Below are 13425 nucleotides of genomic sequence, written 5' to 3'. Positions count from 1 at the left end.
GGCTTTTCTTAATTCTCAGAGGCCCAATATTTTAAAAGGGCATGATAGTTCAGTTCCTTAAAAATTGTGATTTGACAGATATTAGCCCAATTTTTTTTTTTTTTTTTTTTAGAAAAGTTGACAATTAAAATCCATTCTTCTGTAAAGTCTGTAGTATCAACTGCTAAGATAGTTGGCATTTCCTGTGGAACATCTTTTTTCCAAGAAAAGCTATTTCCTTGTTTGGGACACAAATGTACAGTTTGGAACTTATAGTTAACACGACTGCTTATTTATTGATAAGCAAGACTATCTGTACAAAATGAGATGATTTCCACTGAAGGACATGGCTTTTTATTTCATGGTATTTACATAGATAGGATACATCACCTATCTTGTGCCTAACACTATCTGCATCTATAATGAGAAAGAAGTATGCATTATCTGTGCTTAAGTATGTAGGTTCTAGAGTCATCTTTAAGTTAATGGTTAGTTGCAGGTTTGCACATACCCTTAAGAAAACAATTATTATACTGGAACAAACAAAGCAACATCTATCTGTAGTACAACTTTTAATTCTGAGATGACACTCTTCATAGGGCAGGATTCTATGTGAGTAATTAGAACAATGATATATTAGTTAGTATCATCCATTTCTGAACTGACTCTACGATTCTTTTTGAGGAACAGTATACAATTCTTATTTCACATTCTGTGTGCAGTGATGCACATAAAATCACATAACCATGCCCCATTACTGCTACATTTTGTTAAACTGGATAAAAAGGCAGGAAATAATAATAATAATAATAATAATAATAATAATAATAATAATAATAATAATAATATCATCCAGCCCATACAATTTAGTATTACTTCTTGTTTACTGGATGGATTAAATACACATCACACAAAATGCTAAAGCTGGATTTTTCAACCTTAGTTTATTGAACAAGACACAATGGCTTCATTTAACACTAAGTAACCATGGGTGGATTCACACATCACATTAAATCAGAAAAAAGTAAATCTCATAATAGCTTAGCACAATATGCAAACCACGCCATAGTTATCTATCACAACTTTGCAATTCACATCACAAAGTTCAGTCTTCTGAAATACCAATTAAAGAAGGGCTCAGGTTTGATCAGGTTTGATCCAGGCTTCTTGCCACTGGATAGTATCTCATTGAGGATACATTTACAATAGATGAATCGCCTTCTTACAATTCCTTTTACCATATTCTTTGAATCAACTTTGGTTGTTAGAACCCAAGGGCACATAAGAACAAGCAAAACACAGCTCTCACAAAGCCAGTAAGAGTTATTTATACTGTAGTAAAAGATAAAGCTGGGGTTTAATTCTTCAATCAATGCAATTCTGTACTTATGGGGTGGAATCTACATACAAGTGAATCAAGCCTTCAGGCAGGATTAAGAATTGTCTACTCAATCCAACCTGTCCCTGATCGGTATTTTATATTTCAGTTTTCCTTAACCTGGGCATCCCTAGAGTGTGTATCAACTCCCAGAGTTCCCAACAATTGCAATGCTGGCTGGGGAATTCTAGGGGTTAAAGTCCACATATCTGAAGGGTTTCCAGGTTGAAGAAAGCCATTAACAGCAATTTAAATTCAAAAACTTTATCCTGAATAGATATAAAGCAGTGTCATATTTATCACCATACAAACCTGGGATGGAACTGCTTCTTCCAATCTACCTTTAAAGTTCATTATTTAAAATGTTAAATGAATTGTAATAAGGATCTTCTTTGTAGAATGTAAAATGGTTTAGAAAAGGTTATCCTTTTCACACAGTAAGCATTCCTAGCTCTAAATGTGGAACATATAGTTGGTATGTGATTTATATTGCTTATTTGGCACATGTTCAAATTTTTCTTGAAACTGTAGAACATTTTGCAGGACAAGTTTGATCATAATGGCAAAGAATCATTAAATAATAATGTATCTGCTATACCTGGGAATGTACAAGAACAAGTGTTATTGGATACTTTTGCCCTACAGAAAAGCCCCATTAGGAATATTGAAGTTCTTGCCTATTTTCTTAGAATTTTGTTATTCTTGCTAACAGTTTAGCTCAAGGAGGAATATGAAACATAACTTTGTTCATTCAGTGGTGCACTTCCCCTGATAAAAGGTTTTTCTTCCCACTGAAACCTAGATGAGCTTGTTTTGTAACACACATATTTCACAGAGAGTAAAAGAACCAGAGGCCTAGTGGTGGCAATTCAATACATATTAATACAGCTAGCACTAGATCCCTTGTACAGAAACTGTAGGAATAACCTAGTCCTCCATGCATTTATGCAGGTTGATGCAGGCAAATCTGTGAGACAAGGTGCTTAAACAGGCTGAAAAACTGTCTTGCTTGCCAAGAAATGAAGGTTAAACCTCTTTTAGCGCAAGCCTTTTCTTGTCATCAACTGAAAGTAGCAAAGAGTGTAAAAAATGCCACAGGGGATTTCATGAGCTTGAAAAATACATAGTCTCCATTTGCAATATTTCTTACTGTTGGGTGATCTTATTTCTCATCTTGTTCCACTCTTAAAATATAACAACATAAAAATGATGGGTCTCTCTTGATAAGATTATTAAAAGGCACCCTGGCCTTAAAGGATTAGGTGCAGCTTACCATTTTCAGTGCATATTTCACTTCTGTCTCCATTGTTTTTCTTTAGCATCTCATGATGTTTTAAATAGTTACTTATTTATTTCTCCAAGCTTTGACTCTGCCTTATCTGAGTCACATTTTTAAAGTCCAGATGCTCTTTAAATATCTCTTCACAAATCTATGTGTCTATGCAAACACCCAAAAAAACAGTTTGTACTTGCTTTGCTGGTAAATCACTGAGTGTAGATATTAGTTTAGATTCTGATGGGAAATAATTCTCATTGGAGAAAGGTGACAAGAGTGACAGATATGAGATGGCAAAGGAGGGGGTCTTGGAAACACCCAGGAGAAATCTTGGAGGAAGAAGCTTGGAAATGGAGGTGATGACTGGCAGCTAAAATAAATAACATGGACTTAAACAGCTCTAGTAGCTGTTGAAGATGGACTTCTGATTTTAATTTTAAAAAAAAGGGTGGCTAATGATCCTAAAGTGGATTATGCACTGTTTACACTGCTAAAGGCTCCATCACTTGCCATATCATGAGAGGATGTGTATAAGTGATGCCCCAGCCATCAAAGATATTGCTCATGTTTTATTTGATTGTCAAATTTATGCCCCTTTTAGGCTTAGATATTTAAAATCCCCACTTGAAAGAACAGATCACTGGGACCTGAATCGCAGATTGTCCTATTTCCTCCTGGGCTCTAATGTATACATTGTGAGCAGAACTGCTAAGTTTATAGATAAGGCAATTCAGCTAAGAATCTTCTATATTGAACAGATTGGGGTATCATGTAAAGGCAATGTATTTATCTGAATGTTGATTCTTTGTATTTGGCACATATGTAGTTTATTACTGTATTTTCTTTTACCTATTTTATCTTGGAAACAGACCTTGTATTTTACCTTTATTTTTTTTAATATGGTCATAAGACCAATCGATCAATAAACTATCTATCTATCGCTTCTAATGGCTTGCTATTTTGTGAGAAGTCCAAAGTCAGTGAAGTGTTTGAGGGCAGTAGCTGAGGGAAGGTACTGTAGATGAAGAGGACCAATGTGGGACCTAATTTACTTATTTCAGACAAGCCTTGGTAGAGCTGGATGACTGAAGAGAGAAGATCGAACGTTTTACTTGTCAAAGGGTCTCATCAACTAGATCAAAGCCAGCTGCCAATTCATCTGACTGAACCAGAGAAAGAGGAAATCTTACCACTAATATCTATAAGCCCTTCCTTAACTGTGGAACTAGGAAAAGTAGGTAGAGGTTGAATTCACATATGCCAAGGTTGTATAATTGCACACATTCATTTTTAAAGTTGACTGGGGATGAAAGCTGAGAGTTCAGAAAAAAATGCTCACTTGTACTCTTGAAGCCCTGTCTTATCAGCAAGGGAGGAAGAATATGCAGAGCAATCAGAAGCTATAAACGATACTTGCAAGATTTAGCTGGAAATGAAAGTGCTTTTGCTATTTTATGCATCTGAATAAAATGGGGAAAAATTAGAATGATGCCTTGCATTATTTCAATCAAATCCTTTGAATCCTTAAATATATCCAACAACACACTTAAAGTATTTATTATTTATCTTTCTCATTTGTTGTTCATTCATGTTTGCCTAATCCAGCCTTCCCCAACCTTTTATCCTTCAGATTTAATGAGACTATATTCTGGGAGATAAAATCCCAACAAATCTAGGTTGCAAATCAGGTTGCAAAGCTCTTCTAAAAACTTTTCTTATTTCTTTGAATAAGCATTTTCATTCCTAATGCTGTTGTCACCAATCCTGCACTTTTATACTCTGTAAGTATGGTTTATACTCTGAAACAAACTCTTCTGAGTTTTATTATTATTATTCCTACAAGCTTGCAGCCTTGAAAGAATTTTTTTTTCCTATTCCCAGTATTCTCCTACAGATCTGTCTTTTTTAGAATGTGCAGATACAGGTAGGAGCAGCAAAACGTGATTTTAAAATACAGTATTTCATAACACAATGAGCCAATACAGAGAATTTCTTTAAACCTAAGGTTGGTACTATTTACAAAAATATGAACAACATTTAATTCTGCCAGTTTCTCCTTCTAGCTTGAATGCTTTGGATCATAAAGAAAAAATAATGCTGAACAATATTCCCAGAAAAACAAACAAAGAGGGCGACAGAATATTACCACTGAGTTTATGGGTTCTCTGATCAATTCTCATTAGAAAGCTACACTAGCAATCAATGAACAGCGTTCCTGTGATGCTGGACTTTCCTGCTCATGTGCAACATTAGGCCTAATGCCAAGAAGAAACTGCTGATATTCTGGTTTTGCTGCAATACATTTGCAGGGATAGTTCTATGCATGTTTCATATAGCCTGCTTCATGTAAGTAGTCCTTAGACAGCCACCGTCCTCACCCTCTGCTTTTATTTGCTGAGGCGGAAGAAAAGACAACGCACCACATCCTGCAATTTCCTCTTCTGCTAATTCATGCATGTTAAATGGATGCATTTCTTCTGAACTCAGGTAACACACAGGACAGTTGCCACAAGCTGCTGACTTGAACAATGGGGTGGAAGAAAACATGGTCCCCAGGGAAGGTTTGGCTCAATTGGCTCAATTCCATAGCATGACCTTTCCATGAACAAGGATATGAATATATAAAGCCACATACATCAGCTGCTCATCCGCATGAAAACCAATGGTTTTTTTTGCACCTGATATCTATGTAAGCATGTGTCTCATTTCAGCCGGCTTAATCGCTGGGGAGGGGAAGGGAAGGTTACATTCAAAGAAAAGCATAGCCATCTGATTGCAAATTAGACAATATTTCAACAGATCATGATTCTTAGCAGGATTTAATAATTACAGAAATGCGGTCAAGACTTTCGTTCAAATGAACTGAATGATCATTTCTATATCTAATGAGCTACAATACAAAGATCTCATATATGCTGGTCGTATCTGTTCTTCAATCTGTTTTTGCTAAGAGATTTGATGGGGGTGGAAGTCCTCTGAGGTGAACTCAGATTTCAGTATGGCAAAATCTACAGTCCTGTGAAAAAGCATTAACACGCTTTCAGATTTTGGGGAATATTTGTATGCCTTTGTCCCCAATTCAAGAACTTCCAAAAGAGGGCAAAATCTTTTTCTTAAAATTGTCTATTATGTTGTGACCAAATTCCCAAGTATTGGTTTGCCATGTTATTGCTTTTAATATATAGAGCTGCATATTAGCACAAATATCGTACGTACTGTAGTATTTTTCTGAATATATTAAAAGGACATATTTTCTTATTAAAAAGAAACCTTAGTTTATTTATTTTCTGTCTCAGAATGTTGGTAAATAATACATTGTCCATTATAGCAATCCAGTATTATGAAATCAATACCAAAAAATAATACTAGTTAAGTTCAAATCACAAATAATGTTTGTAATGTACAGACTACGTATGAACTATGCCCTATGATCTTAAACTGTCTTTTGCTTATTGTTAAAAGGAAATAGTATCCTGAATGTGTCATTATACTACAGGTATCTCCCAGCTGTGGGATGTAGGCAGTAGTATGTTGCCTTGAAAAGCAGACTTCAGAATAGAGAGCCTAGTTGGAACAGAACAGTGTAAAACTGGGTTTAGGGTGCACTTGTGGCATACTGCCGAAATATGCCCAAACTGACTAGTATTATATTTTTATCTTTACAGGGCATGCTGCATGTGGGAACAGCTGGTAATCTAATCTGCTTTTTATCTCACTAAAAAGCATTATGTGAAACCTTGATTAACTAAAGCCACAATGGCCAGTGCAAGGTTAGTGTTCACATGTCATTTGTTGATGTCAATGGCATATGGAAGAATATGTCTAAGAGGAGTATATGGTAAAGAGCATGAATTAATGAATGAAATGATGTTTTTAAAAATAGATATGGTATGCATTTGTGAAACTGAGAGAAAGGGAAAAGAATGGAATCCATCTGAATGAACATGGTCTGATCTTGTCGAGTGAACTTGGTGAGTACATGCATGGAAGTTTAATACTGAATGAAAAGACTAAAATGTCTATCAGAAAGTATGAATTGGTAATTGTTGTGGGTGCTCACGAATGCATTCTTACTTCATAGGTTAGTCATAGCTATATGTTACTCTCCAGCAGATGGTGCTAATGAAAGAACTAGGATGCGTTTTGGGAAAATGTGTGCAATATTTGGAATGAATGCAATCTGGAAGAAGTTGTTATTCTTTTAGCTGACATGAATAGATGACTAGGTGGAAATGAGATGAGAGAGTACAGAAAAAGTGATTAGGCCCTTCAGAGACCCAAGATTGGTGAATGTTTACTTAGAAGTTTGTTTCAAATACATGGCTTAAGCATAAGTCTGTTCATGTCTCTGTAAGCATTTTTTACTTTATTGTTTGTAATGAAATGTTTAGAAAATTATTGAGAATATTAGAGGTTCTGAATGTGAGACAGATATTATTTAGTAGCATCAAGAGTGGATCATGGGAAAAACAGACGTGGAAGAAAAGGAAAGAAGTGAAAGCAAAAAGAGTGGATGTAGAATGATCACAGGAAGAGCATATGCATCCTATATGAAACAATATTAGAAGATACAATCCTCTCCCTCAAAGATAAATAAAAATATAGAAAGATTATGTGAAAACTGCTTGGAACAGAGTAAAAAAATTATGTTACAGAGTGCCACAAAAGTGTGTAGGTTATGCTAATGGGAAGTATTCCTGGGTGGAATGATAGAATAAAAGAGCCTGTGAATGACAAAAAAGAATGGATATAAGAGAACTGCATCCCAAAATGGGGATGAAAGATAGTATTTACTGTGTTTAGGCAGAAAACGTTAACTGCAAATCCTCAAGATCTTAATGGAGAATAAATGTTAAAATAAATGTTGCTTCAAGGTTAATGCATATTCTTGGAAGATTCATATGTTAATCCCTATAAACAAACAAGATACTGAGAAAAATTTTAAAGGATAGTCAGATGGATTTGGAATATGTTGGGGAAAAAATTAAATTTTACCTAAATTGTCATGAGAATCTGATTTTATAGAATAACCCAGTTCTTAAGATTTTGGCAAATAATTTTTTCAGGAGTTCATGGGCAAACAAGCATCATTTTATACCAACTTATTGCTAATCAGTTTTCTAAAATATCTGAAAAAACAATTTGGATTACCTAAGACCATTAAAACATCCCTTGATTGTGCATTTTGGGTCTTATGGACCTTTTATAAACTGGAAATAAAAACTGTTTTGGAAGTAGGTAAAAAGGGCTAAACAAGCAGCCTCCAGCAGGTTAAACAGAATTAAAATAATACTGCTGAAATAATTTAGGGCGGAACTGCAGTAAGGGAATGCTGGAATGAATAATTAGAGATTTTGTATAGAAATGACAGTGATATAACAAAAATTGGAACTAAAATTAATGCCTATAGATGTCAATGTCCAAGACAAAGAAATGAAGAAAATAAATTTACAAAAATTGTGAAAATGTTGAAAAATGATAAGGCTGAAAATGCTAGTAGTAATGAAGATGTTGTGGTAAATGAAAGTCAGTCAAGAGTGATTAAAAAATGAGCAAAATATAAAATAATAATTGAATAAAAAGTGAATGAAAGAGGTATGAACTATTTTGATATGTTTTTGTAATTTAGCAAAAATGAATAAGGATCAACTCACAAAACAAATACAGTGGTACCTCGGTTCACGAACGCTTCTGTTCATGACCAATTCGGGTCACGAACAACTCCGTTCACAAAATTTTGCCTCCGTTCGCGAACGCTGGATCGGGTGACGAACAGGATCCGCGGCCATTTTCCCTCCCGTGACACGTGGTCGCGGCTTCCTGTAGGGAGGGGGACTCTCCCTCCAAGCAATAACTGCCTCCCCACCCGCCTTCCTGTCCTCCACGCCAGAAGTCGCGTCGAGCAAGGTTAGCGTTCTCTCTCTTCATACTGTACTTTGTGTCATATTTTTGCGGTTTAAAAAAAAAAAAATGGTTCAGAACGGATTAACCGTAATTACATTGAACCTTATGGGGAAATTTGATTCGGGATGCGACCAAAAATCGGGTCGCGACCAAATTCGGAGGGGTCAGAATGGATCAACCGTATTTACATTGAACCTTATGGGGAAATTTGATTCGGGTCGCGACCAATTCGGGTCGCGACCAGTGTCACGGAACGAATTAAGTTCGTGAACCGAGGTACCACTGTACTATATATGAAAGAAGACTTGATAGTGTGGAAACTGAAAGAAAAAATTGAGGACATCATGGTTTGATATAATGGTTAAGATCCTCAAAAAGAGAGATGAGAATTTAAGAACAAAAGGCAAAGCATTAATTTGTGTTTGGATGGGGTACAAGAAAGGATGGTTTCAAGGACAGAGAAGTATGGAGATATATAGTGAATGTCTTCATGTAAACTAGATGTAGTTACACTTCTGTTTATTTTATATCTTGTTTTTATTTTACTTACCACATTTACTTACTTCATAAATTTGTCTGCCATCTACTCAATAGATTCTAAGCAGTTTACAATATAAGAAAACCATAAAAACATCAAAATCTCAAGCCTCATACATCATGCCTCTCCACCTACCCCAAAAGATGCCTCCAATTTAATGACACCTTTCACCTGAAGACTTACTGAAAGACAACAGTTTTCACTTCCTACAATTCTGCACTTTTTAATAACACAACTTTCTCCAACAGCATGATATATGTTCGCCTGCTAAAAGGAAATCCAGAATGATTTTATAACAAAATGCAAACCATCTGCTTGCTCTGAACTCCTACAGGAAGGAAACCATTTTTCCCGTCAGGTTTGGCAGGAAAAGGAAAGCCGTCTATTTGTGAAACCATCAAAACGCTACCTTCAATTTCAGCCAGTTGGTTGGTTAATTTGTAGCATAAGTTGGTTAGTGTACTAATTACACTAATTAAAACATGTTGTTTCTGTGCCATATACAGTACTGTGCAATATATGGCTTATAAAATACTGATATCCTAAAAAAGATTCACATGGAGTTAGAATTTCCCTCTGTCCAATGGAATTGACATACCTCTTGGTTTCAAGGATGGGTTTTCTACTCTCTTGGATAGATTGCTTTATCTCACTAGCGAATTCAGGAGTTGATGATCCAAAGTCAGGAAGAGATGTAATGGTGCTATCAATCTGCTGGCTATCACAAAGCTGGGAAGTGCTACAAAATAATTGGCAACTGTTATAAAATACTAATAGTAGTAAAGCACAAGAAGTGCACATATGTTTTAAACTGTATTCAGAAACTAGATTAACTGCACATTTATCTCATGCTTGGCTCATAGTGGGAAATCTAGGCTCCTACAGCCCAGTTGAAGTTAAACAGATGTAGACTTGACTCAGAAATTTCAGAAGAGCTCAATGTATGAGTTCATTTTTAAAAACCAAACTAGTAATCCAACCCTTTAATGACAATTTTCATTTGGATGATGAGGATGACAATTGCACTCTAAAGTTCTATTTCATTGTTGAGTAAATTAAGTCAATTTACAATAAAGCATAATTATAAAATACACATGCACATTAATGTTCATAATTAGCAACACACACACACACACAAATATTCAGTATTACTAAGACATGTAAAAATAGCAAAATTTTGAAATAGTAGAAATCCAACACAAAAAGCTTATGCCAATACATTTTCAAAAGATGTTTAAAGGCAAGAAGGTAGGGCTTTGCTGAACCTCACCAAGAAAGGGACTTTAAGGGCTCTGTCAAACCAATACCCATTATGGATCTATAAGAAAACAGATTCTCTGAAAGTGATCTTCAACCCTGGGCAGAATCACATGAACAAAGTTAACTATTAGATATGGCTTTCCCTGGTCATTTAAAGGCTAGTACCAGCACTTTTAAGCTGAGCTTAGAAAGAAACTGATGACCAAAAGAGAGGTACAGTAATACCTAAGCTGTTCTGATCACTCTTACCTTAGACATCTGGTGGCTGCATATTGTATCAATCAGAGTATCCAAGAGATCATTTAAAGTTATACAGAAAACTTTGCAGCATTCCAATCAGCATATCAGTAATGAACCATTAGTGAAACCTCGTCTAATCTTCACCAGATAAGGTTGTACTTGAGTCAGACAAAGGTTATAAAGTGCAGTCCCAACACCAACTGAACGTGCAAAAGCAACACAGCATTCAGAATCACTCCCAAACTGCATATTTCATTCTTCTGTGGAAGTGTTTCATCATTTAGGGGTTACCACAACCTAAATTAAAGGACTCTGGACGAATAACACTTACTTTTTCCATGCATTAAGTGCCAGTTTATCTGCCATCGTCCAGACCAGGACTGGGTTCACACACATGTAAAAACGTGGGCTGGTCAACCTTTTGATGACTGGGGGGTGGGCACACTTAATTTTGAGAAGAACAAGGACTACAGCAGGCAGAAACTGTGTAATGCACTTATGTGGGGCTTGAATTTTTAGAACTTTTCCCTCCCCAACCCCCCACCTCCCCAGGAATTCTGAAGATTTCTTTGGCTGGGTGTGCACAAAGCCTGAAAAGATTGCCAGCTTCCACAATAGATCTTAAAGTGGACTCTAGCTTGGGTTTAGCATGTCCCCCCCCCCCATCAGAACTCTAGTTGCCAGAACTGTCCTCAACTTTTCAATATACGAAGAATTTTAATTAGTTCTATACATTTATAGAAGCAATAATACTGATCATCTTAAGACAACTCATTTTGGATAGTGACTGCCAGAAATATCCTTCAGCAGACATTAGAATGTAAAATGTCCCAGGCCAATCATTTGATGAGCTTTCCACCCTTGCAAAGGTTAGAGACTATCAGCAGCCCAAACAGAGACAACTCTTTTTCCACCCAAAACACTGAATTAGTAGAAATGTTATAAAAAAGACTATATGAAGACACTGATATCTGAAAACGTTAGCTTAAATTGCTTGATTTCAATGATGTGTTTAGGAAATTAGAATTTTCATATTACAGTATATTGGTGAAGAGTACTACATTAATCAATATCTGTAACCAAGGTTGTATATTCAGCATATAGTTTTGAAAATATGAAAATAGCTATACAATAATCATTGAGCAGGTAAATGAATACAGGTGGCCAAAAAGATGTTTATGATTTGTTATAGGACTGCCCTCTATTGATCAGAGATGAAATAACACCTGGATAATACATTGACCACTGGGTGCTTACAAAAAGCTGAACAGTGGGTGGGATGAATGAACACACAAATCATCATTCATAATTGCCCACTGTGGTTAAAACAAGCACTCTTGAGTGGAAATATGCAATGCTAATTAATATAATATTAACACGGGCAAGATCTGCTAGTCTGTAACAGTAAAAAATGACTGTGATAACTTAAAGACTATGGAGTTTCCTGGAAGAATATGTTTGTCTGTGCAAACTGCCTACTTGTAATTACAAATCAGTTAGGAATTTAAAGGAATAAAAGAGGTCATGAGAATACATTTCTTTAATTCTTTGTAGAACTTGGTTTGTCAGCATACATAATATATGTTCTGGAATAAACTTGCAGTTCATAATATGCATAGCACTTCTAGTGATTCACTTTTTTAAAGATGATTTTTATTGAAACTTTTTTAAAAAAAGATAAAAACTAATACAAACTAATATAGAGGAAGGAAGAAAAAAGAAAAAAAAGAAAGCAAAGAGAAAGCAAAAAGTGTAAGAAAAGAAAAAAAGGTGAAGAAAAATAGAAAAGACAGAAGATATGAAGAAGTGGCTTCCGATATTCTCCACAGCAGTTATAAGGAGCACTTCTAGTGATTCAGAGCACTATAATGGTACATAGTGCATTATAAATTGGTTCAACCTATGAATAAAAACCGTGAATTTTTTTTCCTCAACCAATTCAATGGTCTTATACCACCTATGTCTATGCAAATTCTCTAAACCAATGTTTCTCAACCTTGGCAACTTTAAGATGCATGGACTTCAACTCCCAGAATCTCCCAGCCAGCCTTGAAGTCCACACATCTCAAAGTTGCCACGGTTGAGAAACACTGTCCTAAACAATTCCAAGAACAAACTAGCAATCATTTACTAATATTTAGTCTCAATATACTTAATCTGAGATTAAACTGTATACTGTTTAAAAATGCCTGTGAGAGCTAGACCATAAAGAAGGCTGAGCGCCAAAGAATTGATGCCTTTGAACTGTGGTGCTGGAGAAGACTCTTAAGAGTCCCCTGGACTGCTAGGAGGTCAAACCAGTCAATCTTAAAGGAAATCAACCCTGATTGCTCATTGGAAGGATTGATAATGAAGCTCAAGCTCAGATACTTTGGTCACCTAATGCGAAGAGAGGACTCTTTGGAAAAGACCCTGATGCTGGGAAAGATTGAAGGCAAAAGGAGAAGAGGACGGCAGAGGATGAGATGGTTAGATAGCATCACTGAAGCAATGAGCATAAAACTGAGCAAACTCAGGGAGGCAGTGAAGGACAGGAAGGCCTGGTGCGATATGCTTCATGGGGTCACGAAGAGTTGGACATGACTTAACAACTGAACAACAACAAAAACTGTATACTCAGAGACTTATTTACAATGGAAGCTCACAGAGACCACACAAGGTAAGTTGTGTTATTGCAGCAATATAGAAGTCCTACACATGCAAGAAGACTGGCTTCCTAAAAAATCACAGAAATCAAACTCTATTTATATGTCTGCCCCAGGGTTATATCTGAGGTATTTTTCTCCTATATTTTAGAATCAGAAGAAATTGGGTCATTCTCTTCAGAACTTTGCAACTGGGGACATCTGC

The 13425-nt window shown here is 35.9% G+C and overlaps 1 protein-coding gene across 8 annotated transcripts in view; it reads right to left on the bottom strand.

The window, feature by feature from the left end:
* The window catches only part of TACC2 (transforming acidic coiled-coil containing protein 2), a 180241-nt gene that overhangs the window by 83764 nt on the left and 83052 nt on the right, over positions 1 to 13425 (bottom strand). For 6 of the 8 annotated variants that reach the window (XR_015794400.1, XM_088132061.1, XM_025167862.2 and 3 more), the window contains one exon: positions 9674 to 9814. The exons of the other annotated variants lie outside the window; for them this stretch is intronic. Coding sequence is in view for 5 of the 6 variants with exons in the window: in XM_088132061.1 (XP_087988187.1) it covers positions 9674 to 9814 (141 nt within the window). In the remaining variant the exon portion in view is untranslated. The remainder of the gene's footprint in view (positions 1 to 9673; positions 9815 to 13425) is intronic. 8 annotated transcript variants of the gene reach the window in all.

Source organism: Python bivittatus, unplaced genomic scaffold, assembly GCF_059951505.1.
Source record: "Python bivittatus isolate LINGU-HERP-01145 unplaced genomic scaffold, Pbiv_v1 ctg000980_np1212, whole genome shotgun sequence".
NCBI lineage: Eukaryota > Metazoa > Chordata > Lepidosauria > Squamata > Pythonidae > Python > Python bivittatus.
The sequence above is the reverse complement of the archived record's forward strand: the minus strand, read 5'-3'. Positions and strand labels throughout refer to the sequence as shown.